This window comes from Hylobates moloch, unplaced genomic scaffold, assembly GCF_009828535.3.
Source record: "Hylobates moloch isolate HMO894 unplaced genomic scaffold, HMol_V3 SCAFFOLD_16, whole genome shotgun sequence".
NCBI classification, from domain to species: Eukaryota; Metazoa; Chordata; class Mammalia; order Primates; family Hylobatidae; genus Hylobates; species Hylobates moloch.
Window position 1 is genome coordinate 10,331,667 of NW_026652291.1, and position 26,451 is coordinate 10,358,117.

General features: G+C 48.0%; 1 protein-coding gene across 5 annotated transcripts in view; it reads left to right on the forward strand.

Annotated features, from left to right (window-relative positions):
• The window catches only part of CLMN (calmin), a 125,970-nt gene that overhangs the window by 76,727 nt on the left and 22,792 nt on the right, over positions 1–26,451 (forward strand). For 4 of the 5 annotated variants that reach the window (XR_009210430.1, XM_032179768.2, XM_058429928.1 and 1 more), the window contains exons 2-5: positions 13,907–13,968; positions 20,198–20,293; positions 22,251–22,334; positions 24,535–24,627. Coding sequence is in view for 4 of the 5 variants with exons in the window: in XM_032179768.2 (XP_032035659.1) it covers positions 13,907–13,968; positions 20,198–20,293; positions 22,251–22,334; positions 24,535–24,627 (335 nt within the window). In the remaining variant the exon portion in view is untranslated. Of the gene's footprint in view, positions 1–5,709; positions 5,903–13,906; positions 13,969–20,197; positions 20,294–22,250; positions 22,335–24,534; positions 24,628–26,451 lie in introns of all 5 variants that reach the window. The other variant, XM_058429929.1, reaches the window with a different exon arrangement.

Consider the following 26,451-nt stretch of genomic DNA (forward strand, 5'->3'; position numbering starts at 1 on the left):
AAATTTTACCTTGGATTTTTTTTCACCTATTTCTATTTAAACTTTACCAAAAAAAAAAGATCGAGGAATCATTTTTCTTCTCCATGCTCCCCTGGATTCTTCAAACAAAGGAAAAATTTTAGTAGGGGTTAGGTGAGGGAGGAGTGAGTGATAGGACTGGATTTGAAAAGGTCAGTTGTTGAAGAAGGAAAACAGAGGCAATAATTATTTAAAAGTATGGTTGCCCAAATGTGATTTTCAATACTGGTTTTGGTGATGGTGGGAGAAAATTCAAGTAGGGCTCCCTGACTTGCAAGTAACAAACACTTCTGCTTTTTCTAGTTCTCACAGACCTGCCGCCAACACACATACCTATCACCCCATCAATCCCACCCCTGCTGTTTGATTTTCTTATAACAGTAAAGAAAATGCAAACAAATCTTTCCTTCTGAAGCCCAAAACTGGATCTTAAAATCTTAAACGTTGGGCCATGAGCAGTAAGGACACCAGAAGACTCTAAAATGCCTGCTTAATCAGGCAGTGGATCTCATGGAGTCTACAGAAGGGTTTGGCAAAGTAGGCCCACCACTTGATCATACAAATAAAGTTTTATTAGAACACCACAGCCATACCCATTTATGCAGTGTTTTGGCAGCTTTCACACCATGATGATGACTTGAGTCGATGTGACAAAGACCATATGGCCTTCAAAGTCTGCAGCATTTACTATGTGGCCCTTAATAGAAAAAAAAAATTGCCAACCTCTAGCCTAGGGCAGTGGTTCTCAGCCCTGGCTCAGTGTCAGAATCACCTGGGGTACATTAAAAATAGAGATGCCAGGCTGGGCATGGTGGCTCATGCCCGTAATCCCAGCACTTTGAGAGGCCGAGGCGGGCAGATCATGAGGTCTGGAGTTCAAGACCATCCTGGCCTATATAGTGAAACCCTGTCTCTACTAAAAATACAAAAAAAATGAGCTGGGTGTGGTGGCATGTGCCTGTAGTCCCAGCCACTCGGGAGGCTGAGGCAGGAGAATCAATTGAACTCCAGAGGTGGATGTTGTTGCAGTGAGCTGAGATCATGCCACTGCACTCCAGCCTGGCGACAGAGCGAGACTCCGTCTCAAAATAAAAAAAAAGATGCCAGGCTGGGCACGGTGGCTCACACCTGTAATCCCAGCACTTTGGGAGGCCAAGGCAGGTGGATCACTTGAGGTCAGGAGCTCGAGACCAGCCTGGCCAACATGGTGAAACCCCATCTCTACTAGAAATACAAAAAATTAGCCAGGCATGGCAGTGCATGCCTGTAATCCCAGATGCTCGGGAGGCTGAGGCAGGAGAATCGCTTGAACCTGGAAGGTGGAGGTTGCAGTGAGCTGAGACTGTGCCACTGCACCCCAGCCTGGGCAACAGAGCTCTACTCCATCTCAAAAAAAAAAAAAAAAAAGAGAGAGAAAAAAGAAAAGAAATGCCTGAGTCCCCACCCCTAGGATTCAAACTCACTTAGTCTGGAATGGGGCCCAGGCACCTCTACTTTTTTTTTCAAGTTTCCCCAGAGGACCATTATGTGCACCCAGGACTGAGAATCACAGGTGTAATCCAAGTGGGTTTTTTAAGATTGCAGAACTGGCGTTTGTAACCTACAGGGTTTCTACCCAGGAACAGTGATCCAACTTTGACCTCAATGTCACGGTCCGGTTCTTGAGGTCTGAGCTATTATTGGGTCTGTGGCATTAGGGAGACCTTGTGATGATAAAAATCCCTTTGGGTACTCTGGTGACCAAACTTCCTCAAAAAGGTTGAAGGTGGTTGACATTACGGCGAGTGTGTGTGTGTGTGTGTGTGTGTGTTACATATACACGCGTGAGCACACACGGGCATGCATGAGTGTATACATTTAGACAGTTTGTATATATAGATAACTTTTGTTTGTTTTCAAATGAATGCATTTCAGAAGGACCAGGTGGTGTCTGCAGCATTGGTATTGTCACATTGTCATAGCTCAGTCTCCTGGCTCCAGCTCATGCAGCCTCTGTTCTCTCTTGTGCTAATTAACGCGAAATGTTGGTGACACTTCCAGCTCCAGGAGAACTTGACACCTCTTGCCTTTCCTCATCATAGTTTCCAGTCTTTACTTCTCCTGCTCAGGGTAGAAACTTCAGTTCATGCTGTTGTCACTTTTTGTTGGCAGGTGGAAGTTGCAAATGGGAATTTCCGGGTTTGTTTTGCCCCTTGCCTTGAAAGCAAATATTAACTGCCTTGCCTTTCTCTTTGTCTTTCATGTGGATCCAGTTCTGCCTGTCCCAGCTGCTTTCCCCCTGGGGCATGCTCTCCTGGACATAGTAGCTGACTCCTAGCCAGAGTGGCCCACTTGTCCTGGTTTACCTAGGACTTTCCCAGTTTGAGCCCCAAATGTCCCATGCCCCAGGAGCCCCTTCAGTCCCAGGCAAATCCGGACAGTTGGTCACTATAACACTAGATCGTCTCCGAGCTGATTGGCCTTTGCATGCACTTAAAAACACGGATGTTTACAGGGTGAGTGTGGGGTTTTATTAAAGACAGATGTGCTTAAAAATGCAAATCATGGTCATTTGTATGAGGTTGCGTGTTTTTCATCTTTTTTAAAAAAATAGCTGAACACAAGAGGTCAAGCTAATTCTTCTTGCTCAGCCTGTCAAGCTCTGTTCCTAAGGGACAACACACCAGATCAAGCCTTTCTTCTGCACTTGAGGCAACCCAGGCATGAAACAGATACTTCACAAAGGGCCTTCTCCAAGATGTTTGCTTTGAAGGGGTTCAAGCAGCCCGGCAAGGTGCCACGGAGGGGCTTGGCTCACGGTGACTAGAATAGACTCCTCTCCTGGCTGTACCACCAGCTACTGAGGCCAATCACTTCCCCGTTCTGAGACTCAATTTCCTCATCCACATAGGAAACATGGCCACTCACCTGTTGAGGTGGTTGGGAGAATTACGAGGCTTTGTAAAGGTTGATTCCCTCCCTTCCTTCCTTGCGCTTTGCCTAGTTCTTGCTCAAGGCAGGCTTTAGCCAGGGTGGGCAGCTGCTGTAATTACCACCCCACGTGACTGTGGCTTAACTCAGCGAATATTTATTTCTCACTCAACAGTCCAGCAAGGGTATTCCTCCTTGGATGGCTTTACTGGGTGATCCTTGTCCACGGGGAGACATGGGACCCCAGACTCCTTTCCTTTCATGGTTCTGTCTCCCCTCCGGGTCCATGGAGTCCTTCCACGCAGTGGTCACAAGGCATGGAGGGTTGCGTGGGATTTTGTTTGGGGCCATGTCTGGAAGTGGTGTACCTGGAGCTCACCCATGTTCTACTAGCTAGAACTTGATCATGCCACACCGTTCCCTGCATAGGAGGCTGGGAGATGTAGCATGGCTGTGTGCCAGAAAGGAGAAGGAAGTAAGGTTTGGTAAGCACGTGGCTGGCTGTGAGCACCAGTGGGTCATCTTCCCCTGATTTATGAACATTTCTCTGTGCAGTCATACATCGCTTCATAACAGGAATACATCCTGAGAATTGCACTGTTAGGCGATTTTGTTGTACAAACGTTGTCGAGTGTGCTTACATAAAACTAGACGGCACAGCCTACTTCACACCTCAGATCTATGGTGCAGCCTATTGCTCCTAGACTCCTGTGTAGCTTGTTACTGTAGTGAATACTGCAGATAATTGTAACACAACAGTGTTTTCACATCTAAACAATATCTAAACATAGAAGAGGCACAGTAAAAAATAGATATAAAAGATAATGAATGGTATACCTGTATAGGGCAGCTCCATTATAATCCTATGGGAACACCATTGTATATGTGGTCCATGGTTGAAATGTCATTATATGGCACATGACTATTTCCAAAGCAGGATTCTGTAAGAACATTGTGATTCATTTTACACAGAAATGGGGTCTGGGTTCAAATGTACTTAGTTTAAACAAAGTTAAACCAATTTCTTTACTGCAGGGCTTATCAGAGCCTTTCATTTACCGATCATAAACGTCTGTGCAAGGGGGCAGACTATGTACTATGTTCCAAACTTAGCAAGCTCTTCCTTTTCGGAGGGGCATTTTAGAAGTCATACTCTGCAGATTATGGCTTGGAAAACACTGCTTTAGACGTTGCTCGAGTTTATATTCAGAAACCAGAACACTTTCACAAAAACATTGGGATTAAAAGAAACCGCCAAAATCTGTGGTTCTCAGCAGAGAGTTTAGTCCCCCAGGGATCATGGTCAGGGCCCCAGAAGCTGAATCCTTATAGAATGTAAAAAGCGAATACTTTTCTATCTCCATTCCATCTTTCCTTCCTTCCCTCCCTCTCTTCCTTCCTTCTTCATTTTCTTACCTGTCTCCTTCCTTCCCTGCATTCATTCCTTCTTCTCAAACCTGGCAAAGGAAGCCCATGAGGTCTATGTCTTAGTATTTATGCCTGAGTATAGTCATCAATGTCTGCTAACTGGGTGTGTGAGTGATGTGTTCAGTACTATTTAAATCCTTGTCTCAATTTCAGCTGGGCGCTTCAGGGCAGTCTGCCTGGATTGGTCCTGTCACCCTGGCCTGCCCATCTGGGTGAATGTTAAAATCCCTTTCTAAGCTTGTGTTTTTATGGCTGGCTGGCGTCACCTGTCATAAATCAAGGTGGGCTGAGGTTTAGCACTGAGGTTAGACAGAATAACTCACAGCAAAACTAGAGCAGTTTTATTTTTCTATTTTAGTTACAGGCACCAGCCCTATATATATATAGCTTCAACTTAATTTGGTGTGTAATTGGGACTAGCTCTTTGGAGCCCTGGGTTATGTGTTTTGGAGCAGCTGAGAAGCGGGGCATGGTGGGGCAGGACGTGGTATGTTAATTGGTGACCTCTGGGACCTGTGAGAGAATTGGATTTAAGTCCCTAGTTAGAGTGAGCTTGGCAGTTTTATTTGAGTCTCTGCGGGCATGTATTGGGGAGACCACCGGTTTGTACCGGCTGGAGCAGGTTACTCACTCTCTGCCCTGATGCCCGTCTGTACCTCCCTGGTCAGCATGGTGGCAGGGGGTGGTGGAGGAGCCCAAGAATTTTGGAGGGGGAGGGCCTCTACAAGACTTGGCCTGCCACTTACCTGTAGTAGTTGCATGCTGCTCGGCACATGGTCCCAAAGAGGGTTTTGCATTTTATTACCAAAGTCTCGATAAAAGGGACTTGGGTCAGAGCAAACATGGGGGGAGGAAAAACAAAGGAAATTAAATGCAAAATCACTGCTGGTGAAAAACCACATGGAGGCCTTGGCTTTAATACCGCCGGAGCCGACGGGGGAAGTGGCCCCCAGGAGTCGGAACCGAAGGACGTTGGCCTGGTATTCCTGAAGCCTGGCCCCTCTCCTGTTTAAAAAGAAATTGCCATTTAATTTGTTTCTGAGTTTTATTTCTCAAGTGAACCAGCATGAGGCCATGTAATGAGGTTGTGTTTCTGGGAGGTGTTGAAAGATGGGGAAAGGAGTGAAACCACCGAGCGGGGCCGGGCCACGCCAGGAGTAAGGAGTGGCAGTGGGCCATGGGAGTCAGCAGCGCCGGGGCTAGAGGGGCAGGCAGGGGCTGTCCGAGGGCTGGCTCCTCTACACACCGTCAGTGGGGCAGGGCTTGCCATTGTGTGGTCAGAGGGTGGGCCAGTTGGCTGGGCCGCCTCACTTGGCTCAAGAGAGGAAAGATGTTTTTTCATCTGCTTTAAAGATCCACAGGGGCCTGCTCAAGCTGATGGAGTGAGATTGCGTGGTTGATGTGAGCCAAGAAGGACTCTTGCAGTTAGAAAGAATCTGAGCCATGGAGAAAAGGAATCCTTGGGCAAGGAGGAGAAGGGGTTTCCCGGAGAGCAGAGGTCAGCTCTGACCAAGAATGAGCAAGTGCATGTGAAGCATCTCGGGAGGTCACTTATATAAAAGTTTGGGCAAGAGATTTCTAGACCAGGGAGCATCAGAGAAGCCTCCAGAGCCTGCCACCCGTGGGGCTGCGACTGTCCTCTGGTGCTGAGACAGCTGTGAAGCGCTGGGCTTCTTGGGAAATGATGCGTGGGGCATGGGAGCAGATGGGTGCTAAGGTCTTCGTTCCTCTGCACAAAACTGGAGTAAAGTTGCAAAGTGTGAGGCCTCCTGCCACCCTCCCTCTCCTGGCCTCCCGGACAGTGGATGGGGACCTTTGCTCTCAAATGATCCTCCCAGTGGTGACAGAGAGAACCCAGGGTAGCCAGTCCCTCTCTGCCAGGTGTCCATGCTGACCCCCGGCACACACACACATAACCCCTGGGGTTCAGGTGGGATCCACCTTCTCTGCTGCCCCAAGCTCTGACTCCGACTGGCTCCTCCCAACCTCTGCAGGTGCCGGGTCTACTTGTCTAAAGGCACTTGGCTGTATGAGGATTGCAAAAGGCACTCCGCCTATCTGCAGGGCCTCTGTGCATGGCCGTGAAGTGCTGTAAACTGGAAGAACAGATTAGTCTATTTACTACACAACTTTTTTGCACCCGGCGTGCACAGGCTTCGTTGTCTCTTCAACAGCCCCAGGAGGGAGTTATTATCTCCATTTTACAGGGGAGTCCAGTAACTTATCCAAAATGAGCAATCATAGCCACGGCTGCGTCCATTAAGCACTTATGATGTGCCTGGCCCCTGCCAAGGTCTTTGGATGCTTTATCCCATGGAGACCTCGTCATAGCTGTCCTTCCTTCTTGCTGTCACCTGCCTGCACGCTCTCCCCGGCCACCTAGTGCCTGACGAATAACCACAGCAGCCCCTCCCCACACCATTCCCACAACCCCACGTGGTATGGCAAGGACAGAGCTAATGAATTTGGTCCTCACAACCCCATGGAGTGGGTACCATGATCCCTGTTGTACAGATGGGCAAACTGAGGCCCCAAGTACAGAACTGACATTGTCCAAGGTCATTCAGAGGGGCTTGTTGGCAGAGCCTTCTTGTTGCTGAAACTCTTTTCTGTCCTCTGTGGGAGAAAGGTCAAGATAGGAGCAGTGCGAGGTGGTCACACAGGCCCCCCTGATGGCCTCTGCCCCTGGCACTGTTGCCACTCTGAGCCGGGTCATTGTGTGATCTGGCGCTGTCCCATGGATGGCAGGATGTGGAGCAGTATCCCTGGCCTCTGCCCGCTGGGTGCCAGCAGCCCCTCCCCCTCAGTCGTGGCAATCGAAAACATCTCCAGGCATTGCGGGATGTCCCCTGGGAGCCATCACCCCAGGCTGAGAACCACTGGTTGAGAGCCAGGCCTTCAGGGATTCTAAGCTGCATGAGATATTCTGGGTGGGGGCATGGGGTGAGGAAAGCTGGGAGGCCAGAGTACTTCCTGGAGCGGGGTTTGGAGCATTGAGACCCCCCAGCCTGACTGAAGAGCACATACCCCCAGGACACTGCAGAGCAGTGGGAGGTACACTGCGCAGCACCTCAGCCATCACGTGTTCAAATCCTGGCGTTTCACTGAGCAGCCATGTTCCTAAGCTCCCTGTGCCTCAGACTCCTTACCTGAAAAATGGGGACCACACGAGAGCAGCTGTGCAGCAATGTTTGAGGCTTACAGAAGAGACAAGCTATTGCACGGGAAGTGGTGGCTGCTGTCAAGCAGCTCCCTTGAGGACCTTCACTGCCCCAGTTGGCAGGGCAGGCTCACCCATTCAGATGTCTCCTTCTCTACAGCAGCTTGATGGCAGAGGGAAGGTGGGCTTTTTGCCCCCCATGCTGTGCTGCAGCTCACCCATCCTGGTGGCAGGTTCAGGGAGCCTGGTACCCCCTGCCTCCTGCATGCCCGAGCATCTGGGCGAGTACACGTAGAGATGAAGCCATGGCTCGCCCCCTTTATCTCCCTCCCATCTCCCAAGCAGCGTCTCTGAAGCTGGAAACACTGGCCCCAGTGGACCTGTCTGGATGGACGTCAAAGAATATGGCTCCCGTGCGGAAATTCTGATCTGCTGTCCACCTAGGCAGAACACCTGTCATGAGAATCAGATTCTGTCCAACTGTATGAATTCAGTGACTACAGCCATTTGGAGACGGCCATTGTCAGGAAGAGCCCTTTAGACAAAGAAGGACAGAAAATGACCATTTTTTGGCCCAGTGCCCACGAGTCATTCCCTTTGCAATATCTCACTTAATTGTTTCAAGTGACCGTTAAGCCTGGGGTCCATGGTGGAGCCTGTGTGTCTGGCTCTAGACTGCCTGGTCTTTATCCTATGCCAGGCTGAGGTGCTCATTGTCATTCTCTACCCCACCCAAAGATGACCAAAAAATGATGCTAATCATCTCCTCTGGCTAAGTTTTAAGTTTTCAAACTGTGCATCCTCATCAAGTGCAGAGCTGGTTAAATGCAGATTCCCAGGCCCCGGCCTACTGTGTGAGGCAGTAGGTCTGGAGTCCAGGAATTAGCATCTTAACTGTCATCCCAGAGGCTCATGACGTTAGTGACCCATGTGGGCCACACGTTGAGAAACTCTGAGCCATTTACTGATCACGTTTAAATTGTGTACATGAATACATGTGCTTGCTGTGTGTGTGTGTGTGTGTGCGCGTGTGAGAGAGAGAGAGAGAGAGAGAGTGTTTTCTCTGGTCATAATGAAATGTCAAGCCATTTTAGATATTTTTCTCTATGCTTTTCTGTATTTTAATTTTTTACAATGAGCTTATAATTTTTTATGAGCAGATAAAGCCATCAAGACTTTCTTCTGGGCAACAAAGAGCAGAAATATTATCAATATGTAGAAAGTAGATTTGGGGCAAACGTGGACATAGAGACAAAAAGCCACAACTGTAAATAAACATTTTAACTCCTAGTGCCTGCGTCCCTTTCTCTGTGACTCTGAACTCCTGAGCCAGCCACGGACAGCCTGGAGAAGAGAGGAATGTCCCACCTCCCATTTTCAAGGGATGTGTTCTTCGCAAAGCAGACCTAAAGACACACCTAGGAATCTGGGCTGGTGTGGCTGAGCCAGGGCCAGGCCTCCCTCCCTTCTGTCTCGGCCTCTGGAGTCCAGGCCTGGCCAGCTCCTGCTCCTCCACCCGGCCCGGCACTCGGGCACCCTGGCCAGCCAGGCAGAGCCAGGGATGGCGATTTTACAGCACTTTTATGACTATTCTTGCCCAGTAAACCCACACCGGGCCCCACAAACACTCTGTGAGAAGGCCAGGCCCTTCCAGAGAAATGGTTTCCTACACCTTTACAATGTGATAGGAAAAAAGGGGCCGTTGGATTTATGGAAACTATATAAAGTTTATGGAGTCTTGGCAGGCCAGAAGTAGCGAGAGTCTGCAGGATGGGGGGTGGGCATCTCAAAGCGGAGAAGGCCATGAAAGAGCCGCAGACCTTCGTGTCGAGACACCAGTCAAAACGCTGGTGACCAGAGCAATGCTGGGGGACCCTGGGGATGGAGGAAACTGGCCTTGCTTGGGGCAGCAGCTGTGGGGGTGCTTTCTGGGGTGATATCATTTAATCTCCATAGCATTCCTGTGAGGGAGGCATGGCCAACCTCATTCTGTGGAGCGGAGACCAAGGCAAAGGTGTTTTGAAAATTGCAAATGTGCCCAAGGTCGCCCAGCCAGTGGTGCGTGGCGCTGAAGTGGATGTTCTGGGGCGGGCTTGAGTTCTCGCAGTCTCTCCTGTGTATTGAGCAGTGCGTCCCAGTTTTAGGTCCAGATAACATGGTGTCCACACTCTGCTTCAGTTTGGGACTTGTCTGCTATTTGTGGTTTTCTCAGGGTCCCCTGGGGTCCTTCCGTCAGCCCCGTCAGTCTCTGTGGGTCAGCTTTGCTGTTGAAGCTGATTTGTGCTCAGGCCAGCCTGCTGGCCTTGGCTAGAACAGAAGTGAAGCCACCCAGAGGGGTTGGCTCTGAATCAGGACAGGGTTAGAACAGAGTCTTTGCCTTTGGTCACCCCCCGCCTTGTTCCAGTTCTGCCAGCAGAGCCTCTTAGGGCCCTGCAGGAGTACCTCACGGGGTCTGAAGTCACCTTTTCCAGTTCCTATCAGCCTTCGGCATTCTAATCCATTTCTCCTTGCATATGCACCTTGTGGCAGCCATGGTTTCTCTCTTTTACTTATTTGGCTGTGAATTCTTGGAGTGCAGATTCCATGAATGCTTAATTCTTCATCTCTGGTTTTGCCCAGAGACCCTATCATAATTTCCAGAATATGGTAATTACTGCATAAATATCAGCTGGGAGGATGAATAGATGATTGGATGGATGGATGGATGGATGGATGGATGGATGGATGGATGGATGGATGGAGAGATGGATGAATGGATGGATAAATGGATGGGTGGATAGATGGACGGATGGACGGATGGATGAATGGATGGATAAATGGATGGGTGGATAGATGGATGGACGGATGGATGGATGGGTAGGTGGATGGATGGATGGATGGATGGATGGATGGATGGATGGATGGACGGACGGATAGATGAGTTATGTGTAGACTGTCAGATACCTACCTCCTCATTTACACCCTTGAGTGTAGTTAAACTAGCAGCCTAACCCAGGTTCTCTGAGGCTTTTACTAAATGCACTTCTGTTTCAGGGGATATACTTTGTCTCTCTGAAGCCATATGGAGAAACCAGCCTGAGTGTTTGAATGTGTGTGTAAATACTTTACGGTCCCCATAAACTTGTTTAAAGACAGGTGGGGGTAAAAGCATAAACCGGGACAGCCTTGTGGGAGGGCAATTTGGAAGTAGCTATTAAAATTTTTAATGTGCCTACCACTAAGACCCAGCAGTTCCACTTTCAGTTGTCACGGGTAAGAAATATATTCATATGTTTGTGCACAAAGAACCGTGCACCAGGTTGCTCATACAATGCTTGTTTCTGCATTGCTCGAAACAGTGAAAAATGAGCAGCAGCCTTGATGTCCATCCACAGGGGGAACACCCAGACTATGGAAAACACTGTAGCCATCAGAGAGAATAAGGTGGATCCATATTGCGAAGTGGAAGGATCTCCGATAGAGCTTGGGACAGACACTCTCCGAGCTTCCGGGAGTCTCCAAGACTCTGGTACTCACTGGTCTCAGCATGTCTCCTCCCAACCTCATTTCTATTAACTTCTTTTCCTTCTCCCTTCCCTCTCACCCATGAAACACAGTTTACTGGAATTCGTTCTTTAATTCTTATGCCTATTAGCCAGTGACCCTCCCTTACAGAAAAGGAGGAAACTGAGAGAAAAGCAGTGATGTGCGTAATTACTGTCTGCTGGTTTTCAATTAAAAATATTGTAAGGCGTAATATTGAAATGTGATTTATGGGTGCCACATTCTACCAAATAATGAAGCCAAGAGGAAAAAAGTCCCGTTGTTACAGAAAACCGTAGGCTTTAGTCTCCTGCAGGAGATCAATTGGCTCTCATTTTCTTATTGTTAAAGAAATGTGAAGTGGTTTTAGGCGTATGTGATATGGTCTTTCAATATGTTGAAATCCAGTAGTTGAGGAGCCGTCTGGCTCAGATATTGAAGGAAGTTTCCTGGAGGCGTGGCAGCTCACAGCCGAGGAGGCTGCAGCCTCAGGCCACCACGCACCCTCACCAGACACTGGCACCGGGGCCCATCTCAGAAACACCCTCCGGGTGCTCGAGGGCCAAGACAGCTAAGGCCACAGAACTCAGGAGAGAGCAGAAAAAGCACAGAACGGAGTTCCACCTTGGCTGTTTTATTAACTATTTGCCCTTCTGTTTCTTCATCTGTAAAACAGAAATGATAACCTTACTCTTAATTGTGTGACCTTGGACAAGTTACAACATCTCCCTGGGCGCGATTATCCCATCTGAAGGTCATAATAGCACCTGCCACAGAGGATGGTAGTAAGGATTAAATTAGTTAATACATGTAAATTACCTAGGTCAGTGCCTGCCACATAGCAAGTGCTTGGTGCTTTTTAAAAAAATCACTGTTATGACTATTGCAGACACCTTTGCCATGATTGGAATAGCTGGAATCCAAACTCAAGCCTTCCATTTCCAGGGTTCTGGCTGGTGTGGGGCTGACAGACCTGGATGGAGATTCCCAGCTCTGCCTCTTTTCAGCTGAGCAAGTCACTGGACCCTCTCTGAGCCGCATTCTCTTCAGCCGTAAAATAATAGTTTGTACTTTGCAGGGGTGTTGTAAGGCAGTGGTCCCCAGCCTTTTTGGCACCAGGGACCAGTTTTGTGGAAGAAAATTTTTCCATGGACAGGGTGCTGAGGGAATGTTTTCAAGCTCCTAGGAGGATTTAATGCGGCCGGGCGCGGTGGCTCATGCCTGTAATCCCAGTACTTTGGGAGGCCGAGGTGGGTGGATCACGAGGTCAGGAGATCGAGGCCATCCTGGCTAACATGGTGAAACCCTGTCTCTACTAAAAAAAATACAATAAAAATTAGCCAGGCGTGGTGGTGTGCGCCAGTAGTCCCAGCTACTCGGGAGGCTGAGGCAGGAGAATGGCATGAACCCGGGAGGCGGAGCTTGTAGTGAGCCGAGATCGCGCCACTGCACTCCAGCCTGGGCAACAGAGCGAGACTCCGTCTCAAAAAAAAAAAAAAAAAAAGGATTTAATGCCTCCGCTGATCTGACAGGAGGCGGAACTCAGGCCGTCATGCTCACTCCCCGCTGCTCATCACCTGCTGTGCAGACCAGTTCCTAACAGGCGCGGACCAGTACTGGTCCATGGCCTGGGGGCTGGGGACTCCTGTTGTAAGGTTTAAAGATGAATGGAAACAAAGTGTCCGGGACGCAGTGAGTGCTTGGCGGATGGCAGGATGGCAGTCGCCCTTGGCAGTGAAATATCTGCTAAGAAGCCTCTTTGGGCAATGCTCTCCCCTGGGAGAAGGGGTCCATTCCTGGTTTATGTCCTTTGGTTCACATTGGCTCAGTAGCAAGTGCCTGCAGAACTCTTTATTCCTGGAGGGCACAAAGTCTGCCCTGGCTCTAGAAATAATTGCTACAAAGAAAAACCACTGGCAGCCCCTGTGCCAGGGACTGTGTGGAGCTGGCTGTGCAGGAGTCTGGGTGTCCTTAGAGCAGCTTGGAGAGTGAGCTCCTCATCTTCCATGTGCCGATCAGACATGCGGGTGGGGGTCTGGCCCGGGCACACAAAGCTGGCAGATGGCAGGGCTCAGAGTCTGATCTTGGGCTGTCCAATCCCTTTCACAACACTGTGGCACATTCCAGAGCCCCTATCCAATTCCTAATTATTGGCTCCACTCCACCCCGACCCTGACTGCCCTCTCCCATCTCCTCATGCCCATCACTGCCACTGGGTGACTATGCAGTGCCATTACAGCCTCTTGTGGGGTTGACTTGTAGTTTTTTCACCAGTGCTTCTTAGCCTGAACTGTCAGATGTCTAAATGTTTGAACTGGGTTGTAAAGAACATTTTGGGCCAGGCGCGGTGGCTCACGCTTGTAATCTCAGCACTTTGGGAGGCTGAGGCGGGTGGATCATGAGGTCAGGAGATCGAGACCACGGTGAAACCCCGTCTCTACTAAAAGTACAAAAAAATTAGCCGGGCGTGGTGGCGGGCACCTGTAGTCCCAGCTACTCGGAGAGGCTGAGGCAGGAGAATGGTGTGAACCCGGGAGGTGGAGCTTGCAGCAAGCCGAGATTGCGCCACTGCACTCCAGCCTGGGTGAGAGAGCGAGACTCCGTCTCAAAAAAAAAAAAAAAAGAACATTTTGTTCCATGTGTCTGAATCTGTGGGCTTACATAGATGCTCAGGGGATGGGCTGGGGCGCATGGGTTCTGGGTGCCAGGTAAGGCCTTGCCAACCCCTTCCAGAAAGGGCTCTGTTCTTACATGGGACGCCCTGGGGTTCTGTCTGCCCTCCACCTGGAATCTCCCCTTGGGAAGGGGAAGGTGTGATTTTGCACATACTTCTTATTCTCCCAGCTAATGATATGTCTTTGTTTTCAGTTGAGAGGGAAAATGTTCAGAAGAGGACCTTTACTCGATGGATAAATCTACATCTAGAAAAGGTAATGGCACGCTTTGGTGTTTGCTAAGTGATAGATTCATCTGTAACTGAATTTACAGTTCCAGAGAGTGGAGGGGGAGCTGGTGACCTGTGCTCTTTCTGTTGTTCATTCATTTAAACATTTATCAGTGCCTCCCCCTGCCGGTTACCAAGCTCAGGATTGGGAAGAGATGACTGAGACACGGCTCTGCCCTTCTGGGGTCATCAGTCTTACCAGGGGAAGGAAAGAGAGGGTCTGTCTTTAAGTAGGAATCTGAGCAGATGGTGGAAGACGTTCATTATTGAACACACCAACACCTGAAACTCAGGTGTCTTTGGGCCTGAAACTCAGGTGAGCATCTTGATTGCCAGAACCGGGCTCTGTGAAGAGCCAAGAGCCATTTGTAGGTATTTGGATTGATTTATGCGAGAACTCTGATCATCTTTGAACAAAGCTAGATTTCCTTCTAAAGTCACAGAATGTTGCTATTTAATAATAATAATAGTAATAATAATATTACCTGCCTTTTTTGATGTACTTCACTCTGTATCAGGCATCCTGTGTAGTGCCACACACATGCCATGTCTCCTGTCATCCTCATGATGACTTGAATTTACCCCCTCCTATCAGAAGGAGGAAACAGAGGCACGGAGACATAACGTGGCTTTCCTGAACTTTCTGTGGCTTCTTCTCTGTGTTAAACTTAGTGGCCCTTCTCTTCCTCTGTTTCTTTGTTTTATTGCATTCTTTGGCCCGGCTGTTTTGAGTTGCATTTTGTCTGCAAGCATCTCATGCACACGCCATAAAACAAAAGCAGCTGAATCAGCTCCCCCCTTGAAAGAGACTAAAGGAAGAGCCACAGAGGAGAGGCAGTGATGGGAAGGGATGAACAGCTCTGGGTGAGAAGGGGGATGGGAGCAGGCAGAAATCTCAGCCCTCGTGGTGCATGAGGTTGGATGGACCTCAAGACTGTGGGCCTGGGACTGGGAGAGGAGAGATGATTTTTCTTTTTTTTTTTAGAAAGTTGACTTTTTATCTACTCACTTCACCTCTTTCTCCTGAAGCACCACTATCTGGTTCTCCGTCTATATCCAGCAAGTAGTCTCAATTCTGTTTGAAGCTAGTAGCACCCCACTTTCATGTTTGTAGGTAATCATCTCTCTTCTCCTCTTAAACGGTTCAAGAGAGGCCAGGCGCAGTGGCTTATGCCTGTAACCCCAGTGCTTTGGGAGGCCAAGGCAGGTAGATCACTTGAGGTCAGGAGTTTAAGACCAGCCTGGCCAGCACGGTGAAACCCCGTCTCTACTAAAAATACAAAAATTAGCTGGGCGTGGTGGCACATGCCCGTAGTCCCAGCTACTGGGGAGGCTGAGACTGGAGAATCGCTTGAACCCAGGAGGTGGAGTTTGCAGTGAGCCGAGATCGCACCACTGCACTCCAGCCTGGGCGGCAGAGCGAGACCCTGTCTCAAAAAACAAAACAAAACAAAAGGTTCAAGAGTAACTATTGACTGCCCTTCTGGTTAACACAAAAGAAATGTTCTTAGAGGAAATCACTGAAATGATTAGAAAGCAGAGAAAATAAATGTGGCTTTTAGGAAGTGGAGCTCTTGACCGCAATTCTAATTCACATAGTTTACCTTTAGGTCTAGGATATTGGCCAAGCAGGCATTCGGCCACCCACACCTCCACTCCCCAACGTGTAGAATGCGTGACCCAGTGCCACGACTTCACCCAGGAGCATCCTGAACTCTACAGGTGAAAGATTGTATCGCAGATGAAGCTTATAAATCATCTACCAGTTGTTTTGATTATTGGCACATTTTCGGCAATGCTCCTAAAGTGAAGTTTTATTTGGGGGAAAAAAACAAAAGGAAAACTGGTCCCCAAACCTGAGATCACTGAACTCTTAAATTAATGCCTGATGTGTGTCAGGGTAGCTGGAAATTCCTGCTGGGGGACACACTAGAGCCATGGAGTATTTCTTTCTTTTTTAAAATTAAAATAAATAAATACAGAAAAGTACAGAGGGTCATGTGGTGAATATACCAGCACCCACTCACCACCCCAAATGAACCTCTGTTCGCATTTATCATATCAAGGATTTTCTCCCTGGCCAAATTCCTGCCCCTTTCTCAGAGCAGGTGGGTAGCGCCCACTCTGAAGATAAATCAGATAGCACCTGAAACTGATGTCTAATAAACAGGGCAAAATTAACAGCCATGTTTCCAACCTTGAGACTTTCAAGAACAACCTTTCATGTAAAGGAAACCCAGGAACTCCTTGGTGAATTGGGCTTAACTGCAATTTGAAGGCTGTCAGAAATATTTACCGAGTCTCTGGCTTCTGGAAAAATTCCTTAATTTACCGAAGGAGTTAGATCATGAAGAAAGCCCTGGGGGGTGCTGTTTATTCGGCCATACCAATCTCATGAAGCCCACGGAGCGTTTGGGGCCCAAGGAGTGTTTTCCCTGGCGCAGGTTCAATTTCTTCCCCTGCCATCTCGCAGGATGGACTCCGGCCAAGGCCCTGTTTGCTGCTGCTGCTGAGGCTCTTACAGGAACTGTCAATGGAAATTATTCTTCAGGTTTAATTCAGAAGTAAGGCTTGGCCACGGCCAGGGCTGGTAACTGGAAATTTTGTTAGTCCATTTATCAGGGGGTATTCTGTTCGGGTCTCGCGTTTTCTGCCTCGCATTAACAGGAATAACATTTCCGTAAGAGCCTCAGTAACCTGATCCCATCATGCTCAGGGTGGAATGTGCCCAAGGAGCTGCGGCAGTTTGCAAAGAAAATAATTTGCCTCTTGGTTCAAAGTCGCTGTTGCCCTTGAAGCGAAGCCCTTTTCTGTGCACCTGCGGGTGGAATTGCCCTGTATTTTGACTAACTGGGGGTAAAGGGACTCGTATAAAGGGTAAGGAAATGCCACCTTCCTCCATAAAAAATGAAACAAAGGCCCTCCACGGCTGCCACGGGAAGGAGGCTTTCCCACAGGGAAAGGGTGGCTGGGCCACAGTTCCACTGTTTCCTGCTCCTGGGTCTCTGGCTGGTTATGGCTACCACCCTCCCGTTGGCCTCAGGAGCTCCACGCCCCATTAATCCTGTCTCCCATGTGAATGCCCAGCCTTCCCTTGTACCCAGGAGCAGAGAGAGCACCCAGACCAGCTGTTCTAACCTTGCCAAAGCCCCCAGTACAAAAAGGTAAACAGGGAATTCATGCTGGGGTGGGAGCTTATTAAGAATCGGGTTTCGGCCGGTCATGGTGGCTCATGCCTGTAATCCCAGCCCTTTGGGAGGCCAAGGCAGGAGGATATCGCACGAGCCCAGGAATTTGAGACCAGCCTGGGCAACACACAAAGAGACTCCATCTCTACAAAAAGTTTAAAAAATTAACCAGACTTGATGGCACGTGCCTGTAGTTCCAACTATTTAAGAGGCTGGGATGGGAGGATCACTTGAGCTGAGGGTTTGAGACTGCAGTGAACCGTGATCATGCCGCTGCACTCCAGCCTGGGCCACAGAGCAAGATCTCATCTCAAAAAAAAAAGAAGAAGAAGAAGAAGTTTCTGGACCCTGCTCCCAGAGATTCTGTTGTGATTAAAAGGAGTTATCATCAAGCCTGTTTAGACAGTAGAAACCTTTCTTCAAGCAAAGCATTACCTAGAACCGTAAATGTAGTCATCCCTCCTTCTCTGTGGGTTCCACGTCTGTGGGCTCAACCAACAGCAGATAAAAAATATTCAGAAAGAAAACGGCATCTGTACTGAACATGTACAGAGTTGCTTCTTGTCATTACTCCCTGAACAATAGAGTATAACAACTATTTACATCGCATTTACACTGAATTAGGTATTATAAGTAATCTAGAGGTGATTTTAAGTATATGAGAGGATGTGCATAGATTATATACAAATACTGTGCCATTATACATCAGGGACTTGAGCATCTGCAGATGTTGGTACCTGAGGGAAGTCCTGGAACTGATCCCATATAGAGACTGAGGGGTGACTGTACAGGCCAGTAAGAGCTGAGCCTCTCTGATTAAAGCGGGTGCAGTGGGATCAGCTGCCTCCTCCACCCCACTCTCCCCCATAGGGTGTCCTAAAGCTGCTCTGCTGAAGCCTAAGGTTCTGGGGAACAGAGTTTGCAAATCCTCGCACTGGAGCATCTAACCCACAAGTTATAGCCAGTTCTTCAGACTCCCGGCCACGTCCAGCCAAGCTCCTAGCAGATACCGTGTTGAACCACACAGTGTCAGTTCACTTGGACAGCAGACCCCTTCCAGGTCTAGGCCCAGAGAGGAAAGCCCAGGGGGCTTCTGGCTCTTTTCCTTCCCAGGCCCCCACTCCACACTCCAGATCCTGTTTAGGGAATTGTGTTTTCCCTCAAGGAGAAGGAAGTAGTCTACAGGAACTGAGGCTGGGGCTTCTGTTTACTGACCCAGGGAACCCAGGAAGTGAGTGAGTGGGGCAGAGGGAAGGTGTTTCAAGAGCCGTTCACTACAAAGGGGCTGCGGACGTCTCCCTTCCACTCCCTTCCACTGATGGCCACAAGGCATATACCTTCTGAAAGAAATGTCTTCCTGAGGAGGGCATCTCAAGGCTCTGCAGGCAGGATGCCACTTAGCGGTCAGGAGGTGGGAGTGGGCTGGGCAGGTGGGTGCTGTGCCAGGCTCCCTACATGCATGATCTCATTGCATTCCAGCCCAGCCCTCTGACGAGGGTCAGATTCCTCACCTGACCTTGCAGACAAGTACACTGTCTTTGTGCAAGTGTGCAAGGTCAGGTTAGGCCCAGGGAGGTTAAAGAACATGCCCAAGGCCAAGTTGCTGTCAAGGTGGAGCTTGGCTTTGAACTCAGGTGTGTCTAACGGCCTTGCTTCTCATTGGCTCATGTGAGAGGTGCAATGTTGATTTATCTCAGGAAGCTGGATTTTGTGGAGGAATAGAGGAGTAGCGTGCCACTTTTTTTTTTTTGGTACAACTTTAATGAGTTTGATTTGTAATAATGAGCTTGTATTGCTTTTGTACCTAAACGTATAAATACACATATACATATACATGGACGTGTAAATTGACCTCTGAACCTTTGAGTTCCTAGTAAGCCTACACTCGTGGGGTGAGGAAAGGCTCCTTCCCTTCACCCAACCATCGAGCCATTCAGCAGGCCAGCTGTGTCCTGCCAGCCGCCCGCCCTCCTAGCCAAGTCTCACACACCAGCCCCCTTTCCTGGCTTCCTCTGCTAAGGGTCCCACCACCTCCAGACTTGGTCTAAATATTGGTGAAGCAATGACAGGCACCTCAGGAGGGCACACTTGAAGATAGGGGAGCCCTACTGACACGAGACTGAAGCCTGGAGAGTAACTGGCCCAGGGTCCTGTCATTGCCGTGTGGATCTAGGGTGCACTTGCGTTCAGCCCTTGTGGGCTTATACAGGAAGCAGGACAATACCAAACAGCTAGCTTGACCAATGCTGCGACTATCACTCACCCTCTTTGAGCCTCAGTTTCCCCAATCTAAAGTGAAGGGCGGCCGGGTGAAGTGGCTCATGCCTGTAATCCCAGCACTTTGGGAGGCTGAGGCGGGTGGATCATCTGAGGTCAGGAGTTCGAGACCAGCCTGGCCAACATGGTGAAACCCCGTCTCTACTAAAACTACAAAAATTAGCCAGGCATGGTGGCAGGTGCCTGTAATCCCAGCTCCTCGGGAGGCGGAGGCAGGAGAATCACTTGAACCTGGGAGGCGGAGGTTGCAGTGAGCCAAAATTGTGGCACTGCACTCCTAAGCCTGGGCGACAGAGCGTGACTCTGTCTCAAAAATAAATAAATAAATGAATAAATAAAATAAAATGAAGGGCTTGCACTCGGTAATTTCACATAAGCCCTGATAGAATTGTTTTATTCTACAGAAGGATGTAGTCAAGATATGCCATTTCTTTCTGCCCTTAAGCATGTGGACGTGATCTAAACTTGGGGTCTGAGATCTTCGGTTTGAAGGGCCCCCAAGGGTCACTTGTCGATCAGCCCCCTGTTGGTGAATCTTCTCTGCAGCCTTCCTGCCAAGTGGCTGTGTACCGCTGCCTGGGTATCAACTCCAGGGGGATGGGCCTGCTACCTCCTTGGATGGGCTTTTCTACCTGTAAACAGAGCTGGATGTTTGAAAGTTTTCTCTTGAGCAGAAAGCTGCATCTCTGAAATAGCTTTGTGGATTACACAGGTTGCTAATTGGCTACTTTCTTCCCTTCTCTTTCAAAGTGCAACCCACCTCTAGAAGTTAAAGATTTATTCGTCGATATACAAGATGGCAAAATCCTAATGGCTTTGTTAGAAGTCCTGTCTGGGCGGAATCTGGTATGTATGTTACAGAAGGGTCAGAAAGAAAGAAAATGCAAAGGAAAACGCTGCTGAGATTTTCTTTTCAACACAAATACCTGGACATATCCTATAATAAGAAACTCTGAAACAGTGACTTTTTAAATTAGTGCCTACGAGCCATATAATCATGTGAACGAACTAGTACTTTTTTTTTTTTTTAAAGCCAATGTATTTTAGAAAATCAATGCCCAGTGTTTTCTTCGAGTCTGTTAAGGCTTAAGATTAGAACTAAACAGTTAAAATTTAGCCAGCCAGCCATTATATAAGCTAGAATGATCACTAAGAATTGGAAAAATTGGAAGAGAAAGGCCTTTTATCAACCACTGTAAGGCTAAGCACCCTAGAACTGCTGGCTTCTAGAACATTCTTTTAAGTATGATTGAAGTTGAGCCAGCTGGTCTTGACGTTCATTCCACTTTGGACATTAGCCAGACTTCTCCGTGTTGCATCCGTCTGCTGTGTGCAGATTGGCCCTTGTTCCCTTCACAGACAGCAGAGTTTCTCAGCCTTGGCACTGTTGACATTTGGGTCAGATAGTTTCTTGTTGTGGGAAGATGTCCTGTGCATTACAGGACATTTAGTATCTAATTGCTAGATAACAGTATCACCCCCAGGTATGACAGCTAACAATCTCCCAGATAGGATGAAATGTTCCATGAGGGGGCAAACTGATCCAGCCCAGAATGGTAAAGTGTCAAGGTTGAGAAAGCCTGTTCCAGAGTCCAGTGTTTCATTTGGCCTTGGCAACCCATTGTGCCTAACACAGAAGTGCAGCTATGGGGTCACGACTCTACCAAACCATAGCTCAGCCAGCACAGAGTGTCCTGGGTCTGTCCTTAACTGTAGGTCTAAAGTCAAGAGTCCCTGCTTCTCTTCTCAGATATAATGCAGCTGGTAGCTTATCAGACCTCTTAACCCTCCACCTTTGCTTTCCCAATGGCAAAGCACAAGATACCTATTAGCAGCACCCGCAGAGGGCTATGCAATATTCTGTGATGAATTCTCAACAGTATTTGGTTTCTTAGAGGGCCTCGCCATGAGCATGGTCCCCAAAAGACTTCCTGAAAAAGTACCTTGTAGTCCTGTGTTTATGCTCCCAGCAACACAGGCTCCCCACTTTATTGCCAGAGCCCTGGTCACCAGCTGCTGTGTCCTTGGTGGGCCTCCACGGGGAGTCTTTGATTCTGGACCCCAGCCAAGAACAGGCCTCCACTTCCCCATGAGCGTGGCCTGGCACTTCACACCTGGTAGAGCTGACCCACTGGTTTGCCTTGTAATGCCGCCTTCCCCCAACCTGGAGGAGCATCAGTGCCCTTCAGTTCAGGGTGAGTTGGCTGTGATGGTATTCCTGGTATGTAGAGCTAACGTTGTCAGAGTTTTAGCTTCTGCAGATGTCTCTTTCTCTCTTTCGACCTGGGATAACTGTCCACAAAACTCTTGGCTAGAAAACAGAAACATCTGCCGCCACTGGGGAGGACCTCGGCTGGATGATTTAGCAGCTGAGCAGTGCTGCTGACAGCTAATGCTCCCCGTCCTAACAAAAGCAGCCGTTCAGCGAAGGGAACACGTTACGAATGGTCTCAGGAGAAGGGAGGAATCTAACAAGCCAGGAGCTGGGTCCCAGAGAAAAAAATTGACAAATTTGTCCCTTGCTGACCCACTTCAGTTCCCCCCAACTCACCAACTTCAGTGAGTTAAATCCCAAGTACTGTAAATAAGGCCGACCTTCGAGAGCCCTCTGTTGTCATATTTGTGTGTCCTGAGAGGCACCTGTGTGGGTTTGGATGCATTCCAGGTGGGTTTTAGCTGTGAGCCCCTAACTTTTTCTTGAAATTCATGTGAAAAAAGTAAAGCACACCCAGCAGCACCGCTGGGTGTTGTGAAGTGCTGGCCCGAGTTTAATGTGCTTGTTTTGTTCTGTTCTGTTTTATAGCTGCACGAATACAAATCCTCATCGCATCGTATTTTTCGGTTGAACAACATAGCGAAAGCACTTAAGTTTTTGGAAGATAGCAATGTAAGTGTTTGAAGCACATCCTGCTAACACAAGCTTGTCCTGTTAGGAAAAGGACGTCATTTGAAGTTCAGTGCCGGTCGCAAGAGAAGCATGAGATGGGAACTGAGCTAAAATGGTCAAATTAAACTAAGCTTAAATTTCACAGAAATCACTCAGATGACCCCTCCATTGGGAACACAGTCCCTGACTCCGTGCCTTTGTGACTTTGCAGCCATCAGGATTAAAACTCTGATGTACGTTCAGTCGTAGAAAGGCAGAGCAGCTAACTGGCTCTCAGATATTTAGAATTGAGTTCACGTTTTCTCCTTCATTCCCTTGAATAAGAGTATGGTGACCATGTCCTAGTGTAAAACTTTCTCTTGGAACTTAGAATATGGGAGAAAAAGGGGAAGGGGGGGCTAAATGAGCCAGGGGGAAAAATTATAAGATTCTCCCTTTCTTGATGTAACTTTCTAGACTCCGATGATCTTTTTCTGTGCCTGGAACTCTGCTCCACATTCTTCACACAGGGGACGGGGTGGCTTAGCAGGGAGGACGTTTCATCTCACCTCTCATTAGGTTTCACCAATCAATCCGGGTTAAAAGAAAACCCAGCTTGCCCGACACATTGGCACATACAGTGAGATTTTATCATAAAGTAGGAAAAAGAAAAAGGTTTTGTATGAGATGCTCTCTTCAGGTTCTCTTTCCCCAGTCTACCAGGCAAAATTTTGCAGTGTGGACCTGAGAATGTATCTTGACTTTCTGTTTCTCCTGAAGAATGACTTTTGCTTTATTAAGCGTTATTAAGAAAAAAGAAAAACATGTGACAGACACCAGTGTGGCCTGCAAAGCCTTAAATATTTACTCTCTGGCCCTTTTCAGAAGGTCTGCAGAGCCCCAATCTGTGCCCAGTGCTTAGATTTTGTTTGTGGAATGAACCGATGACTTAGGGCAGTGATCCTCAAACCCAAGCATGCACTGGAATCACCTGGCGCACTTACTAAAATACAGATTTCTGGGCCCACCCACAGAGTTTTTGATTCTGTAGACATAGGGGAGAATGAGCATTTCTAACACGGGGGTCCCACGTGATGCAGATGCTGCTGGTCCAGATGTCAGGTTGGCCTTAGGGATTTACCAAGAGCATGATTCTGTGGTCAGAACATAGTTAAATACATAGATAAGACCCTAAGGGTTTCTACAAGAGGCACATTTTAACTAATCAGTGGGATATTTTCTAATGGTGCAGAAACCCTGGGTGTAAACCTTATCCCAGTACACGATTTCTAATTAGCAGTCAACTCACCCCCCACAGTCCATGATTGCTCATGTCGGTGCTCTGTATTTGTTCCAAGGACATGCTAAATCCAGGCATGGTGGTGTTTATGTAGCAGGCAGATGTACTGGGCGTTTTCCATCTCTCTCGGAAAAGAATGACTGAAGCCTTACCAGCTATGTGACGCTGGGCATGTTATATTTAACCTCTCTGAAATTCCCTTGCCTGAACTGGAGGGACAATAGAAGTACCTACTGATATGGTTTGGCTGTGTCCCCACCCAAATCTCACCTTGAATTGTAGCTCCCGTAATTCCCACGTGTCGTGGGAGGGACCTGGTGGGAGGTCATTGAATCAGGGGAGCAGGTCTTTCATGTGCTGTTCTCATTATAGTGAATAAGTCTCCTGAGAGCTGATGATTTTATAAAAGGGAATTCCTCTGCACATGTTCTCTTGCCTGCCGCCATGTGAGACGTGTCTTGCTTCCCCTTCGCCCTCCGCCATGATTGTGAGGCCTCTCCAACCATGTGGAACTGTGCGTCCATTAAACCCCTTTCCTTTTATAAATTACCCAGTCTCAGGTAGTATCTTTGCAGCAACATGAGAACGGACTAATATACCTACGTCATAGGTTTATTGTGAGTATAAACTGAGTTAATATTTGTAAGGAGTTTAGAATAGAGGCTGCACATGGTAAGTGCTATGTATGTGTTAATTAAATACACTTTTGCATGCTGAGTGTCCCTAAGAATGGCAGGGTAAGTAAGAAAAACAGGCTCATGCAAACACATACACACACACACACACACACACACACACACAGAGAGAGAGAGAGAGAGAGAGAGAGAAAGAGAGAGACAGAGGGACAGAGAGAGAACCAGAAAATAACATGTTATCCTCCCTGGACACCCCCCTTTAAGTTCATAAATTGCTTCCCTCCAGGTAAAACTGGTTAGCATTGATGCAGCAGAAATAGCAGATGGCAACCCTTCTTTGGTTCTTGGGCTGATATGGAACATAATCCTCTTCTTCCAGGTAAGATCATTTCCTTTCCAAAACACATAATCATGATCTTGTGTCTGCTGAGCAGCCGCAGAAGAGAGTGGGGCCAGATCAAGGGAGGCAGTGAGGCTTAGTTTATGGCAGATTTTATCTTTTCTACTCACTGAAAAAGCACTAGAAGAATCTGGTTGCTAAAGTGTTTGAGTCTCTGTGATTTTTAAAGTGGTGTGAGTTCTCTAGAAGAGAATATCCATCCTCTTGAGACTGGAAGAGTTAAATATTTACTTCAACAAATAACTTTGTTCTAAAGTGTCACAAGAACCGGGGAAATACTCCTGACCAAAAATGGAACTTGGTAGAGTTACTTTCCTGAAATCACTCAGTGTTCCTTAGAGGTGATTAAAGAGCTTGCACTAAAGATGCCTGAGGAAGAAGAATAACAGGCGCCTGCCACCACGCCTGGCTAATTTTTTGTATTTTTAGTAGAGACGGGGTTTCACCATGGTCTTGATCTCCTGACCTCGTGATCCGCCCGCCTCGGCCTCCCAAAGTGCTGGGATTACAAGCGTGAGCCACCGCACCCGGCCCGGAAATGCAGATTTTATAGAGGAAGAACTGGATCTGTGATTGGAATAAGAAGATGACATTTTATTTTTATTTTATTTTTTATTATTATACTTTAAGTTCGGGGGTACATGTGCAGAACGTGCAGGTTTGTTACATAGGTATACACATGCCATGGTGGTTTGCTGCACCCATCAACCCGTCAGAAGATGACATTTTAAATTGTGCTTAAGTTAATTTCCCTGGCAGAAGGAGAGAGCTGGTATCTCATTTTCTAGAGCCCACCCGCTTTTGGAATAGAAACTTGCGGTTCACTGTTCGATTACCCTCCCAAGAGTGAAAGTGATCCACACGGGCATGATTTGCTTGGGATTTTGGCTCAATGCCTGCATTTCAGAGAAGCATGAGCACAAACAAGGTCTGGAGACAATAGTTCCTGTTCTGAGTGAACCCTGAACTTAAAAAAAAAAAAAAAAACTGTCTCTCTCCGAGCCTCAGTTTCCATGTCTGTGAAATGGGAGCAGTGGTCATAATAGGTGGTGAGCATCAAAAGAAGCCACGTGGGCCGGGCACAGTGGCTCACGCATATAATCCCAGAACTTTGGGAGGCCATGGTGGCAGGGTCGCTTGAGCCCAGGAGTTCAACATCAGCCCTGGAAACAGAGTAAGACCCCATCTCTACAAAAAACAAACAAAATTAGCCAGGCATGGTGGTGTGTGCCTGTAATCCCAGCAATTTGGAAGGCTGAGTTTGGAGGATCACTTGAGCCTGAGAGTTCCAGGCTATAGTGAGACATGATCATGCCACTGAAAAAAAAAAAAAAAAAAAGCAGCAGCCGCAGCCACCATGTGTTATACATATGCTTCAATTACTGCTACCTGTTATTAAACTTCCTCAGAGATTCTGGAAACATCCTGAAGATGTGGTAAAAGTCAAGGCCTTAAATCCACCACCGTAGGGCTTCATTTATTTATTTAACAAATGTCTATTGAGTTTCTCCAAGGTGCCAGGTGCTGAAAGTAGAAGGCCCTGCCCTCATGACCCTTTAGCATCACAGACAAGTCAATCCTATATGGTAGAAGGTGATGCAAGAGCTCCAAGCAGGGGCAGCTAGCTCAGATGGGGGAGCGGAGTAAGGAAAACTTCTTGGAAGAAGTGACACCAGAGCTGGGTTTTGAAGGATGAGTAGGAGTGTGCTAGACCTCCTACTCATCTTTCAAACTAAGTTAGACTTAACCTACTGTGTGTGTGAATTGCCTGAGGGTGGTATTGAAACAGATTCTGATTCCAAT